At 37.9% G+C, this 14755-nt stretch overlaps 1 protein-coding gene across 1 annotated transcript in view; it reads left to right on the forward strand.

The window, feature by feature from the left end:
- Window positions 1-12148, forward strand: part of LOC105525889 (chromosome unknown open reading frame, human C6orf58) — a 19590-nt gene extending 7442 nt beyond the window's left edge. The window contains exons 5-6 of the mRNA XM_011961680.1: window positions 10096-10334; window positions 11878-12148. Coding sequence (XP_011817070.1) covers window positions 10096-10334; window positions 11878-11957 — 319 coding nt within the window. The 3' untranslated portion in view covers window positions 11958-12148. The remainder of the gene's footprint in view (window positions 1-10095; window positions 10335-11877) is intronic.
- The last annotated feature ends 2607 nt before the right edge of the window (window positions 12149-14755 follow it).

Raw genomic sequence — 14755 nt, forward strand, 5'->3', positions numbered from 1 at the left:
TTTTTTTAAATGTCAGTTTTGACTGGCACACCCAGCACTTTGGGAGCCCAACATGGGCGGATCATGAGGTCAGGAGTTCCAGACCAGCCTGGCCAAGATGGGAAACCCCATCTCTACTAAAAGTACAGAAATTAGTCAGGCATGGTGCCGCATGCTTGTAGTACCAGCTACTGGGGAGGCTGAGGCAGAAGAATTGCTTGAACCCGGGGGCAGAGGTTGCAGTGAGCTGAGATTGCGCCACTGCACTCCAGAGACTGGGGACTGGGTGACAGAGTGAGATTCCATCTCAAAAAAAAAAAAAAAAAAAGTCAGTTTTGTATTTCCAAATCAGGTCAATAGCTTGCTTACTAAATAGGTTATCATACGTAATTTGGCTTGAGTCAATCTCATGATATTTGTTCAAATTGCTTATCTAAACAACTTCACTTCTGGCTGACATGGCATGAAAATCTGCCAAAGCATTTTCTTAGTAATCAATTAATTCTTGTTCGACTTGATGTTGGGTTAGACGTTTTATGAATCAATCAGTCTCTTTGTAACAGTTCTGGGAATTCTCATTCGGTCCAATGAGATGATCAGATTTCTAGGAATTTCATAAAATTTCTGAAACATATATTAATAACACATCCATACAAATACAACTTAAAGAAGGTTTAACATTACTTATTATTTGATAATGCTTTCCATATTATTTATCAAATAGGCCCAATTACTTAAATATCTCTCTTTTTATAAGGAGAGATATCCTTTTGAGATGTTCCAAAGGCCTACCTGCAAAGTCCCAAAGTTAATTTGAGGTCAATAAAAATACTTGATTTAGAATTTCGGAAGCTTGCCAAAAATATCAAAGGTTTAAAATACTTGATAAAATAGGATCGCAGATCACTTTTAAATATTAATAGTCATCCATTTTAACCAGAGTGATAATTTAAAGATTTTAAAGGCAAACACAGAAAAATTACAGTTATAGAAAAACCTTCAATCTTTTATAGAGAGGACTCAGTTGTTTAAATGATCAAAAAACCTAATGAAGACAACATGAAGCAAAGGAAATTATCTTAGTAAAATGCAGAATCTTTGTTTTCTAGGACAATTACTTCAAGGTTGAAGAAAAACTTTTCACAATGTCCTACTAAGAACAGACCAATACTCCGAGAAAACCTTGGCTTAACACAAGGAAATAAATTCTAATTTTGCATCAGTGTACCTTTGATATTAATGCTCAATTTTTAGAAAAACATATAAATAATTCTCTTCTAATTTTAGCCAACTTGATCAACACAAGTTTTTTTCACAAGGTTTATCTTTCACAAACCTTTTATAACTTTCTTATACATTCAATCTTTGTCCTATACTTCTCTTCTCATTTTGGAACAACAGGTCATTCTATACCAGGATAAAATTTGCTCTTCTGTTTCTTGAATAAAACAAAACATCCTCATATATTATAGTTTTTCTTACAAAAAGCACGTTTTACCTGTCTACTTGCATATAGCTTTGTTTTCCTTATTTCTATTTCAATTATATATAATTAAGAATCTTAACTCCTATTAACCTTAATTTCCAGTGAACACTAGGAAACAAGCAATTGTGAACTGTTGTACCAGTAATCTGTAGACTAATAAATCTATGAATTATACTTTCCAGAAGCATGTGTTTTCTCCTGGTGAATTTGTCAGTGTGGCACAAAATACATTTATTAACCGTTCCAAATACCTTTGGTCCCTCTGCAATAAAAAACTGTAGAAGAGGCAAAATATTATCTCTATTGAAGACTAAGCTTTGATTTTTTTAAATCTTGCCCAAATTCCTACCTAAGGGGTCTGGGGAGTCATGCCCTACGAACCATAAATTGTCATCAGATGGGTTTTATTTAACCCTATGTATCATGACTTACCTTCCATCATGACTATGGCATATGTGACAAAGAAGAAAAACAAAATATTTTACCCCAAAACATGTTTATTTGCCATATTTTGAAATGGCTTGCAAAGCTGTCCTTCGTGGGGGAAATTTGCACTTGTAAGGAATCTCTGTTAACCTAGCTAGATCTTTTTCTTCCAGGCCCTCCCAGTCCTGAAGAGATTAACTGAGAGTCTAGCACTTTTTAAAGGTCTGAATAGGAAATATTTGTCATCTGTTTTCTCTAAAGCAGCCACTATGAGACATCAAAAGTACCATAGTCACCACATTCTTTTATTTTAACTTGAACATTTTCATTAATCCCAGGTTTTTAGACAAACTCAAACAATTGTCGAACCAGAAAATGTTTAAATTTTCCTATAGCCTGGATCCATCCCCACCCCGCTATTTCAAATTGTCCCGCCTTTCTGGACCAAACAAACGTATTTCTCAAATGTATTTTGTTGACGTCTCATGCTTCTCTAAAACGTATAAACCAAGTTGCACCCCAGCCAACTTGGGCACATGTTTTTGGGACCTCCTGAGGGCTATGTCATGGGCCATGGTCACTCTTACTTGTCTCAGAATAAATCCCTTCAAATATTTTACAGAGTTTGACTCTTTTTGCTGACACTATTTTTCAGGTTTTTTTCTTTTTGGGCCTGAGAATTAAATTGTTGTTTGTATAGACTTCCCTCAGCCTCAGCTTTCCATTCTCGATGATAAGGCTGTTAAGAAAAAAATTTTGGTATAGGAAGGACATCTTTCACATGGGAATTTTATCTTGCTTATGTCCATTTAACTTACCTGTTTTTAACAGTTATGTTTGAATGGCTCACAAAAATCAAATGTTAATCAGCTAATGATTAGCTTATTTTTTTGTCTGACAAATTTTGTAATATAGAGATGACATAAGCTTATTTTTTTTCTACCAGGTTTACTGTAGTAATGTAAACGTGCAAAGCATTTGGGTTAGTTCTTGTTTTTCTGAAATAATACTTAAATTATATAGGCACTTATTTTCCTTGAGTCAAATACAGCTCTTTCATAATTTAAGTTTGGCACTATCATAAGGAAATAGAAAAATATCCCATATATATCATATATACAGACATATATAAACATATAGACCAAAACAGATCTTATTGAAATGGGAGAGCTCCCTGGACCCCTTTGCAGGACTCATAACAGGAGTGTGACTTGCTTACTTGGCCACCATGTTCAAATGCCCTGTGGGATGGGGTACATGCAGGTGAGTGGGTGCCAGGGCTGGAGGCTGGGGCAAGTGCTTTTGGGCTCTGGCCTAATGGTACCATCTAGGGGTGTGTTACAATTAATGCTCTTTCAGCAGTTACTGTCCATGGATGATTAAGTGTTAACCAGCTCAGTGAAAAGTCAGGGCGACAGACTTTTACATCCTGCCCTCTTAGTACCTAGGTATTTGTCCAGTGTTCAGGAAGAATTAGGTCACATAGACTTGAAGGATGGTGAATACAGAGATTTTATAGAGTGATGGAGGCAGCTCTCAGTGGGATAAATGGGGAGCTGGAAAGGGGATGGAGTGGGAAGATAACAACTCCTCTCTGACTATCCTGCTGCCTTTTCAATGTACAAATGCTTCTTCTCTTCTTCTCTGCTGCACCACTCTGCTCCTCTGCCAGTGGAGTTTGGGGTTTTTATGGGTACAGGATGAGGGACATGGAGGGCCAGAGTAGTTTTGGAAAAAGCAACATTTGGGTGGGAAAACAGAGATGTGAAGTTCTCATTTAGGGCCATGGGCCCAGGCTTATAGGTAGGGACTTTGCTAGGGAACTGCCCTCTTCTACCCAGTATTTCTCTGCCTCCTGTCCATATCATTATGATTTTATTCTAAAGGTTTTAGTCATGTGACAGGTACAGTAATACACACTCATTAATTTATTAAAGAATATCTGGATCCAAAATTGTCTTTTTCTGGCCAATGAAGCAGACTATGTGCCCATATGGCCAAAACCCTCCTTTACGTATGTGTGTGTGTGTGTGTGTGTGTGTGTTAGTGAGAGAGAGAAGAAAAAGATAAAACTTTTAGAAATGTTCACTTACAAGTTTCCAAATAGTTCCTTCGTTTTTTCCTTAGCTGTCTCTAAATTTGCATTTCCAAAGGAATGTCTCTTACATAAGGTCAGGTAGAAAATTTACATTTCAGAGATAAAGAGCTTAGACTTCAAGTTTAAATAACATCATTTGCCTAAAACAAGAAATAAGGGTATAGGTAAGGCCCAGTTAAGACACAATGGCCACGAAAAGTACCTTAAACAAAGGCAAGGCTTGTTATGTAGATTTAAAACAATGCCTTTTTCATTGTAAGTTTCTAGTGACCTAGTCCTCCTTTTTTTGCCAGTGTAGAAAAGGAGACAGTCTTACAAATTGAGATTTTCCTTAGAGATGTGATTTTTTCTTATTAGTCAAGAATTTTTTTATGTCCATACTCAGCACAGAAACTTTTAATCTTATAGTCACAGATTAATTAATATTTTAGGTTAGTTTGTTTTCACAATTGAATGACAGACCAATAAGTAGTTGTTTTTCCAAGAAAGAGTTTTGGGGTATAGTAAAGATTATGACAGCAAGAAAGAGGTAAACAGAACTGGCAGCACGTATAACGAGCAGGGGTTTTAGAAGCACAGTTTCTGTTCACTGAGAAGCCACCATGGGAGAAGCAGGATCAAACTGAACAAACAGAGAGGGCTAATTCTTACAAATGTTTTTCTGAAAATGATCAAAGTGTCAATTAGACAGGATTGAACACAGGGACTTTCCAGATTTGATATGAACCCTCTCTTACCCCAAAATCCACCATTCAGAGTTTTTCTTTCTGAGGGAATGGTTGATTATTATGCCAAAAGTGAAGCCTTTGTGGTTTCTTCTGGTGGGGAAACAGTACAGACAAAGGGAGTGGATTCATCAGATGGCTGGTGTAAAAACGGACAGTGATTTTTTTTTTCCAATGGCTTGGCTGTTTACAATAAAAGCAGACATCTCAATGCACAAGTTTCTTTAGTTTGGGCCCCCCCTTGGTTTGGGTTTTAAAATAGGTATGAATAAGTCTTTTTTGTCCTTGGAGCTGTTGTAACTATGAAGACAAGCACCTGTTTGCATTTTGTAAGGAGTTTTCTCACTGTGGCCACTGTAATTCTAAGTAACCTTTGGTAAGATTTGCCCATTTCTCTAGAAAAGCATAACTTCTGGGTCCATAGTTCTTTTTATTTGATTTGATTTGATTTTTTATTTTTTTTAACATTAAATTGGCTGAAGTTCCAGATGGAGGAGTTCCAGAATCTTTGTATCCTGATGAACTCATGATTTCCTATCTTTTGGTAATGAGACCTACCTACTGAATGCAGTCCAGTTTCTGTCTGACCCAGTCAGACACCTGAGGCCTCCCTATAGGACCCACTCCTGTTTCTGTCATGACTTTTAAATATGGTCCAGATCAAAAAAATGCTCAAATGAATTCAAAGAGCTTAAAACACAAGTTCGTGGAGCTTGAATCAAGAAAGAACTCACCCATAATCCCAGTTGCTGTAAGAGTGTAAGTTTGGCACTATCATAAGGAAATAGAAAAATATCACATATATATCATACATACAGACATTCATAAACATATAGACCAAAACAGATCTTATCGAGATGGGAGAGCTCCCTGGACCACTTTGCAGGACTTGTAGCAGGGGTGTGGCTTGCTTACTTTGCCACCATGTTCAAATGCCCTGTGGGAGGGGAAGCATGCAGGTGAGTGGGTGCAGGGGTTCAATGAGCACAATGAGCCCTGGAAAGGACCATTGCTTGGTCACTTGGTGCTTCTGGGGGTTGCTGGAGGTCTATTTTGTGTTGGTATCTCCATTCATGTTAGTGGCTTTCTTCAGGTATATGGTAATACTTGACTGTCTACTCAAATTCAAAAAGAAACACTTAGGGGCCGGGTGCGGTGGCTCATGCCTGTAATCCCAGCACTTTGGGAGGCCAAGGAGGGCGGATCACGAGGTCAGGAGATCCGGCTCACACAGTGAAACCCCGTCTCTACTAAAAATACAAAAAACTGGCCGGGTGTGATGGAGGGCGCCTGTAGTCCCAGCTACTCGGGAGGCTGAGGCAGGAGAATGGCGTAAACCCGGGAGGCGGAGCTTGCAGTGAGCTGAGATCGCGCCACTGCACTCCAGCCTGCGCGACAGAGCGAGACTCCGTCTCAAAAAAAAAAAAAAAAAAAATCACTTGGAAGACCTGACTCTGTGAGTGGTGAGTGGAAGTTTTCAACTAAGAACATACCTCTCAAGTAATCTTGCTGGGTTGTTTAGGTAACCTTTTAAATATTGACATTGTTGCAGAAAAAAAATGGGTTCTTGTCACACAACCAGGAAAAGTCAGGCACAGATGCTTTGAAGGGTGAGGGGAATGGAATTTATGGGGCGAAAAGGAAAAAGGAAAAATTATTCTCAGCAAACCAAGAGAGAGTCCTGCTAGCAGGTTTCCTACCTCACAGTTTGGATACCAGGCCACCACTCCAGCTGAAAAGAGTAGGCTCTTCCCCTTACACAAATTCCCTGTGGCTCCACCCCATGCCGCCAGTGAGTATGTGGGCATGCTCAGACAAGGCCCTGGGCAGGTTTCCTCATCTGCACAAAAGCATCTGATGTAAACACTTGTGGGGCAGGTTGGAGATTCTCTGGGGTCCCCTTTTTATCTACCTAGGCATTTGGCTGTCTCAACACTATGGTTCCAATAACTTCACGTCTTTTCTCTTGAGCTCACCCAGTTTCCAGAGAGACACTTTCACCTGCTTCAGAAGTCAAGGCCTGGTTGTTGGTATTATTGAAAGTCAAGAGAGAATGAAGAAGCTAGGGGAGGGCATCTTTGCATTCAGTATATCATTTCCACTTATATCCCCTGTATCCAAGGTGGTGTTCCTACCTTCGACCATGATTAGTTCACACAATGCAAGGACCCTCTGTTCTACCCTTTCCAGGGTGAGCAGTGGTAGTTACCTACTATTTGAAATCTGGAAGGAAATCTTTGTATATGATTGCTTCTTTAAAGTCTTTTAATCTCCCTGATTTTAGCACTCTCCTTTCACCCAGAGGGTATTACTCAGACTTAAATCGAGGACAATTCTACAAATTATATCGGCATTATTTTTCTGTTTTCCTCTCTGGTTGCTTAAAATTTAGTTTTCTTGATTCTATTAAATCTTTTCAACTAGTTCTTTTCAATTTCCAGCTTCCAACAAATCTTGTTGTTCCCCATGTGTTCTGATTTTATTTCTTCTGTCATTTTAATGGAGATTTGGTAGGTTGCAAAAGTACAAGTATTTGTTAAAAACAGCATTTTTACTAAAAAACTCTTTTACCTAAAAATTCCCTTCTATTATCTCTTTAATTGGGATCAGTTCAGAATATAATAAAGTATTGTGTTATGGATAAATTTATATATAGGTGCACTATTAATAAAGCAAAAAATACATATTTTCTATTAATTCACCTCACTGAAAGTTTAATAATAGTTCCTCAGGCAATTTGAATAGTTTCAAAGCCTTATAATGGTGAAAGGTAAATCTTTTAATATGATTATTATGGAAGATTTCAAATGCCCACTTATGTGCTCTGATTTGTTAATCTACCTATTTATGAGGTCTGGTTTGTCAAGGTCTATGAATTCATATTACAAGATTCAAGGCTAATGATTGTTCCTTGAAATGAAGTAATAGTGTACAAATTAAGACACTTTGCTTTGAAGTTACACAGACCTGAGTTTTAAATCCTGGCTCTTTTGACCTAGGAATTCAAACTGGGAGAAACTCAATTTTCTTATTTTTAAAATAGCAATAACAATAGTACATGCCATATAGCACAATTTTGAGGATTAATTAAGAAATCCATAAGTTATGCTTAATGTACTACTGGCATATGAGAAATATTCAATATAAAGTAACTATTATCACCATGACAAAAAGCAGTAGTAAAGAACATGGGTTTTAAAGGCAGATAGATTGACAGGGTTTAAAACAGGGCCCTGCAATTTACTATGTGTGCGGCCCTGAGTTAAGTTAGCTTTGTTTGAAAGAAAGCAGCCCAATCAACAGCCACTAAACTTCAGTGTTGTACAACTGTGTTTATTGCTCAGATGTCTGGGGTTTAAATAAGCAGCTCTGCTGGTCTTTCCTGGGTTCACTCTCATGTTGGTTGATTTTGATTGGCTGCAGCAGGGATGACTGGGGAAGCTCAGCTCTGTTCCCTGACTCGTTCTACATCAGACAAGCCTGGTTGTTTTCCATAGTGATGGCAGAATTGCAAGAAAGAATAATCAAATTCTGAAAATGCATTTCAAGTTTATGCTATGTCAAACTAGTTACTATTATATTTTTTATGTCAAGTTACACGACTGAGTCAGGAGTGGGAATTTCTGCCTATCACCTAATGTAGGAAGAACCAGTACTGAAAGTTACATAGCAGAAGACAGAGTTGTAGGGATTGGTAAAGAACTGGGGCCATGGTTGCAATCTATTACATGCTGTGAAATAACTCTAAAAGCTCATCAGTTACTTTCTTTAGGTAAATATATATTAAGGAGTATTTACTTGAGACAATACTGAATATTTTGTAGCTTGCATATACTCAAATAAAACTCTGGCTCTGTATCCTCAGATTGGCTGACTTATGTATACCTGTGCTTCTACTTTGTGTAAACTATTTCAAGAGTACTTTCATTCTTTCTTTAGTGACTACATTCTATCTGATCATTAGGTGAACTGACCAACAATTCATTCAACTGATGCATTTGAAGAGTTTATTATTGAATTTCTTCACTGCTTTTGTGATTTCTGTGTATTGAACTGGTGCCCTCATCTCTTCTCTCCCAGTGATTCTGACTTACTTCCAATTTGTTTAGTACATTGTTACTGGAGCTCTGTGGCCCTTGCTCAAAATCTTTATGACTTCACATTTCCTTTCATCTTTGCTTGGTGGGTGACTGTAATGTATCAAGGGGAATTGAATCCAGACCAAACGCTTCTGTCATCAACAATCCAACCCTGCCCACCCTACCACTTCCAAGTATAGAGCAGGGAGGATCCCACAAGCATGGGAGTCAAACAGACAATGGGTATTATCTGGGTTATGTTATAGTTTATTTAATCTCAATAAGCATAATGCAAGCACATTCTGTTTAATGGATCCTTTCTATGTTGCTGTCAAAATAAAATCAGATAATCTAATTTCTAGACATTATAATAGAAATAACTAGAGAAAAAAATCTTCAAATATGTGGATGATATGATGTTACAGGAATATAGAAGAGAAGAAAGTGGTAGATTCCACCTCAGGTAGGCTGGAAAGCTTTGTAAAGAACATAATATCTATGATGAGACTTGAAACGGAATGTACCTGGTAAACCACATGGTGAGTATACAACGTCTCAGGGAAAACAAGTCTATTTACAAAACTACAAGTTGTTCAGCATGCTTAGACAGCTGATAGAAACAGAAGATGTGACTTTTATAGCTTTAAAACTACTGAATATACCTTTAATCTTTCCATTGTAATTATTTGTCCCCATTTCTTAGGAGAAACTAAACTTTCTCACCTATTATGGGGAAAATTACAGAGGCTTTTGTAATAATTACAGAGTCTTTTCTAACAATTACAGAGGCTTTTTTTCTACCAGAGGCTTCCTGTGTAGAAAATACCAATTATTTAGAAAGTAGATAGTAAAAATCAGATATCTTTTTTTCTAGAAAGCTCAATGTTTCTAGGATCCCATGGCTTCAAGAAATCAACAGTTTCACAAAGGATATTTGAGTCTAGCAAAAATTTTGCTTTAGACCTTTGATATTTATCTCTACACTGGCAAAGAGTATGATTTAAAAATGCCTTACTTTTGGTTATTAGGTGGTATTCAAGTATGTGCTGAATTAAAGAAGATAAAATGCAATGTAAAATGTAAATAATTAATGAGATGATTCTTCTTAGATTTAGAAGTTTAGTGAGCCATCTTCACACCTCCTGAGGGATGGAATAAAGTCATCACATTATCAATCCTATTTTCTAAATAATAAAATTATGAATTTAGTTTGTTGGCAGGAGCCAATTTTTTCTGAAGGCAATGAGGTTGAAATTCTGAGGTGACTAATTATAATTAAGTACTTTTTCATTTGTGTTTTAGATATGATTATTATTCTCAGACAGAAGCACATTTTGAGAGAAGTTGGGTACTGGCTGTGGATCATTTAGCTGCAGTCCTCTTTCCTACAACCTTGATAAGAATATCTAAGTTCCAGAAGGGGTTGCCACCGCGAATTCTTCTTAATACTGATGTAGCCCCTTTCATCAGTGACTTTACTGCTTTTCAGAATGTAGTCCTGTTTCTTCTAAATGTGCTTGGCAATGTGGAGAAATCTACAGGTAAGAGCCTTAAAAGAATACTTTTAAAAATCAATATTATGTTGAAACAGTAGAGGAGGAAATAATAATTAAATCAGTGATATAAACATTACAGCACTCCAAAAATAAAGTTATGATTTCCTGTGGGTATCCTTTCTATTCCTTTAGCAATAATCACTCTTGATATATAGAACCATTTAATGAGCACACATTTTAATCCTCTAACATATGGCCTGTCCTTTCATCTGGAGACCATGTTGAAACTTGAAGTTGGCAAACCAACTGAAACACTTTTTTTTGGTTCTACATACTGATATATATTCCTTATTTTGATCATCAGATCTTTTTAAAAACAAACAAAAAAAAACTTTCTACTTTGCTCTTAAAGAAAATGAAGACATTTCAAAAGAAAACCTGCCATGATTCATGAAATTACTAGCAATTTGGCTTACCTGAGTTCCCTTGATCCAATACTATTAGTCGTGGAAGAAGGGTTTTATTCCAGCCCTTCAAATGCTGGATCTTCTAGTGAGTGAAAAAAAACCCAGAGGATTCTTTATCTACCAGTTTGAAAGTGACTATATCATTCCCATTTGCCATACATGCACTGAAGCATTGAGCCAAACTTAAAACATAATTATATCATTAATGTTTTTCAAAGCAAAATCATTGAGTCTGAAAGATAAAAATGGAGGAAATTAAACATGAATAATTTTTTTTTTTTTTTTTTTTAAGACAGAGTCTCGCTCTGTCGCCCGGGCTGGAGTGCAGTGGCCGGATCTCAGCTCACTGCAAGCTCCGCCTCCCGGGTTTACGCCATTCTCCTGCCTCAGCCTCCCGAGTAGCTGGGACTACAGGCACCCGCCACCTCGCCCGGCTAGTTTTTTGTATTTTTTAGTAGAGACGGGGTTTCGTCGTGTTAGCCAGGATGGTCTCGATCTCCTGACCTCGTGATCCGCCCGTCTCGGCCTCCCAAAGTGCTGGGATTACAGGCTTGAGCCACCGCGATTAAACCTATGTTGTAAAAAAACCTCTACATCAGTTAGAGTAACAAAAACATCCAAACACTTTATAGACTTCATACAATTGAAGTTTTTCCTTTGGTTCTAGTGTGGCATTCTCTGTCAGTAGGCAGCTTCCCTTCACATAGTGAGTGAGTAGCAGAGCAAGTCTCCTTCACTCTGTGAAAGTTTTTCTTGGAGCTTTTTCCCAAAAATGAGTTGATCCAATTTATTCTGTTTAATAGATGTTTAGTGTTATTATTAGTTATTGCCAATAATATAACAATGACATTTTATATATATTTTTTCTTGCATAATGTATTGTTTTACCACCAAATTTATAGAAAGAACATGAAATAAAGTTGGTAAGTCAGATATTGCCAAATGGTATTGCCAATAATGCAATGAATGACATTCCATGTTTACTTTTCTTTGTATAATTTATGATTTTACCCCTAAATTAGGAGAAAGGAAATGAAATAAAATTATGAGCCATATATTGCCAAAAGGTACTTTAAAAAATTTGCAAGAGTTTACATGTAATAATTTTGTATCTTTTACAGGTTATCTTTGTACAGAAAAATCTAATGTATCTAGAGTTCATTCGGAATCTAGCTCTAGAATTTATGGAAACAACTTCTGAAACATTTAACGTGAAACTTCAGGAAATGATTAATGAATTAAAAATGAAAAACTCTAACTTGACAATCAGTAATTTCAAACAATTAATGTAATCATGACCATGTAGTTTTATTATTTCTGATGTTTTTGATTTATGTTTATTTGTTGAGATCTTGTACATGTATTAAAAACTTAAATGCATTCAAATTAAAATAGTGATGATTTTGCTCATGATTTTAAAATTCATTAATAATTAAAATGTTTAAGATAAAAGTATATTGCATTATGCTACCAAAAAAAACCTGAGAAATTAACAAACATATTAAACTTGTGTAGCTCTTTTGTTGTTATCCTATCATCAAATTTCATGACATTTAGACTAACATATATTGCTGATTTATAAACAAAATACAGATCATTTTGAAATAAAATACTGACAGGCAGTTTAAATTTTTTAAGTTCATAAAATTGAACTGGAAAATAGAATACACTAACTCATCTGTCAGTTTTCTCTGTGTTTTTGCTGACCACAAGTTTACAGCAATTATACAATAGAGTTCCCCTCCTTTCACCCACACTTGACAATGAATTCATTATATATAAAATGTATAATTAATGAGTGAGAATACACTGGCCAGGAGGTGGTGATTTCTAGAGCTGACATGAAGCTTTCATATGAAAGTTTTCCCAGGGTCTCATTCACAGACTAAATCTACCCACTAACTGTTGGAAAATGAAATTGGACAAATTGGTTTGAATATATGGGTACTGGATTAGGAAAGATGTAGTTTAAATCTCAGTAATGGTTGGGCATGGTGGCTCATGCCTGTAATCCCAGCACTTTGGGAGGCTGAGGCGGGCAGATCACTTGAGGTCAGGAATTTGAGACCAGCCTGGCCAACATAGTGAAACTCCATCTCTACTACAAATACAAAAATTAGCTGGGCGTGGTGGTGTGTGCCTGTAATCCCAGCTACTTGGGAGGTTGGGGGAGAAGAATCGCTTGAGCCCAGGAGGCAGCGGTTGCAGTGATGCCGAGATCGCACCACTGCACTCCAACCTGGGCAACAGAATGACTCTGTCCCAAAAACAAACAAACAAACAAAAAAACTCAACTCTAGTTTGCCAGTTGAGTTGAGCTTGGGCCATTTTTCTAGCACTGTCTGTGCTTCAGTTTACTTATTGTTAGAATTAAGATTATAAAACCTACATTGCTAGATTATTTTGGGGAGTCAATAAAAGCATAAATATAAGGGTGGCTAGTGCTGTAGAAAAACACTGGGTTCCTGCCACATGACTAGGAAAGATTAGGCTTGCAGACACTTTGAAGGGGGAGAGGGAATGGAATTTACTGGGTGAAAATGAAAAAACTCAGCAAAACAGAGGAGTTCCTGTTAACAGGTTCCCATGTCACAGATTGAATCCCAGGTTACCACACAAGAACAGGAGAGGTCAGGCTCCTACCCCCTGCAAACAGCACGAACTTCCCAAGGCTCCACCCCGTCGCCCCAGCGCGCAGGCCGATAGGAGATTCTCCAGGACCAGCAGTCTGGTTTTTCAGCCTTTGAGCTGTTTTAGGCTTGAGAGTGGGGCTTCACCGGGGAAACCCTTGGCTGCCTCCTGTCTCTCTCATTCCGCCGCTAAACAAGTACATCTAACTGTCCTTAGAATAATGATAAGGATAAGGTTAAGGTTAAGGATAAAGACAGATCTTCACTGCTTCCTGCTGACAGAGGGCGCTATTTTGGGGAAATGGCAGTCAGAGCTCCCTCAGAGGCCTATCTAAGGGTTTCTGGCAAAAGGAGCCATAGATAAAGGCTTTGGTTGCATGATTGTTTGGGGTTTGATGGTCTGAAGGTGAGAAGAGACAAACTGGGTTATTAGAAAACATACATAGAAATGGAATAAGGGAGGGGTAAGGACACCTCAAAAATCCTGAGGCCTTTTACCAGTGTGAGCAAGGAGAGGGGATGCCAAAAAGTCTGACCGGTAATAAAAACTTTTATCCTTTTGTCAGCATGTTAGGCTTCTGTGTTCCCTTCCCCTGAGCCCAATTCTAAGCCAACCAGTTTAAGGTTTGAGAAGTTAACTCTTCCCATTTTGGAGGATGCATCTGAGGGGAGTGTCCTGTAGTTTGGAGACACAATTACCTATCAGTGAAAGGGGTAGATGAAAATAAAGGAAAGAAGAAGGAATTTTTTCAGAGGAGTCCCAGGGGTTCAGAATGCATTCAAAAGGGGTACAGACTAAAGATGAATGGCTACTCTCTAGAAAGAGGGGAGCAGGTGTCCCTGGTTCCTTTCTCTTCCTAGCAAATACAGCGCATATGAGAGAGGGAAAATGAGGTGTTCCTCTTTCTCTCCTCTGTCATTGTATTCCCGAGTCTTGGTGACCACAGCAGGGTGCCACCCAGGGGTGTTAAAGTGACTTTCAACCATGTTAATAGGGTGGTCTAGGGGATGGGGGTATCTGCTCTTACCCCTGTATGCCCTATCACCCCTGCTGTCAGTAGCCTTAAATTCCCTAGACCTCACTTATGCCATAGATATTAGTGTGCTCTTTATCCACAGAATGAGAAGCTAGGCTTAATTGGCAGGAATCCGTCATGCTCACCTGTGTTGTGCCTTTTAACTTCTGTTATCATCTGCTTCCAGATCCCTTAGATCCAGTTTTCTATTCTAGGGCTTTGATCCAAAGCTTGGAATTGAGTTTGGGACAGAAATGTGTCTCATGGGAGTTGCAAGGACTCCTTATCATAAGCCGAATGCTGAAGTGAAGCTGTGGAATTGAGTCTTCCTCCAACAAGGGAGAGAAAAGGAC

The sequence above is a fragment of the Colobus angolensis genome, unplaced genomic scaffold (assembly GCF_000951035.1).
Source record: "Colobus angolensis palliatus isolate OR3802 unplaced genomic scaffold, Cang.pa_1.0 Scaffold562, whole genome shotgun sequence".
NCBI lineage: Eukaryota > Metazoa > Chordata > Mammalia > Primates > Cercopithecidae > Colobus > Colobus angolensis.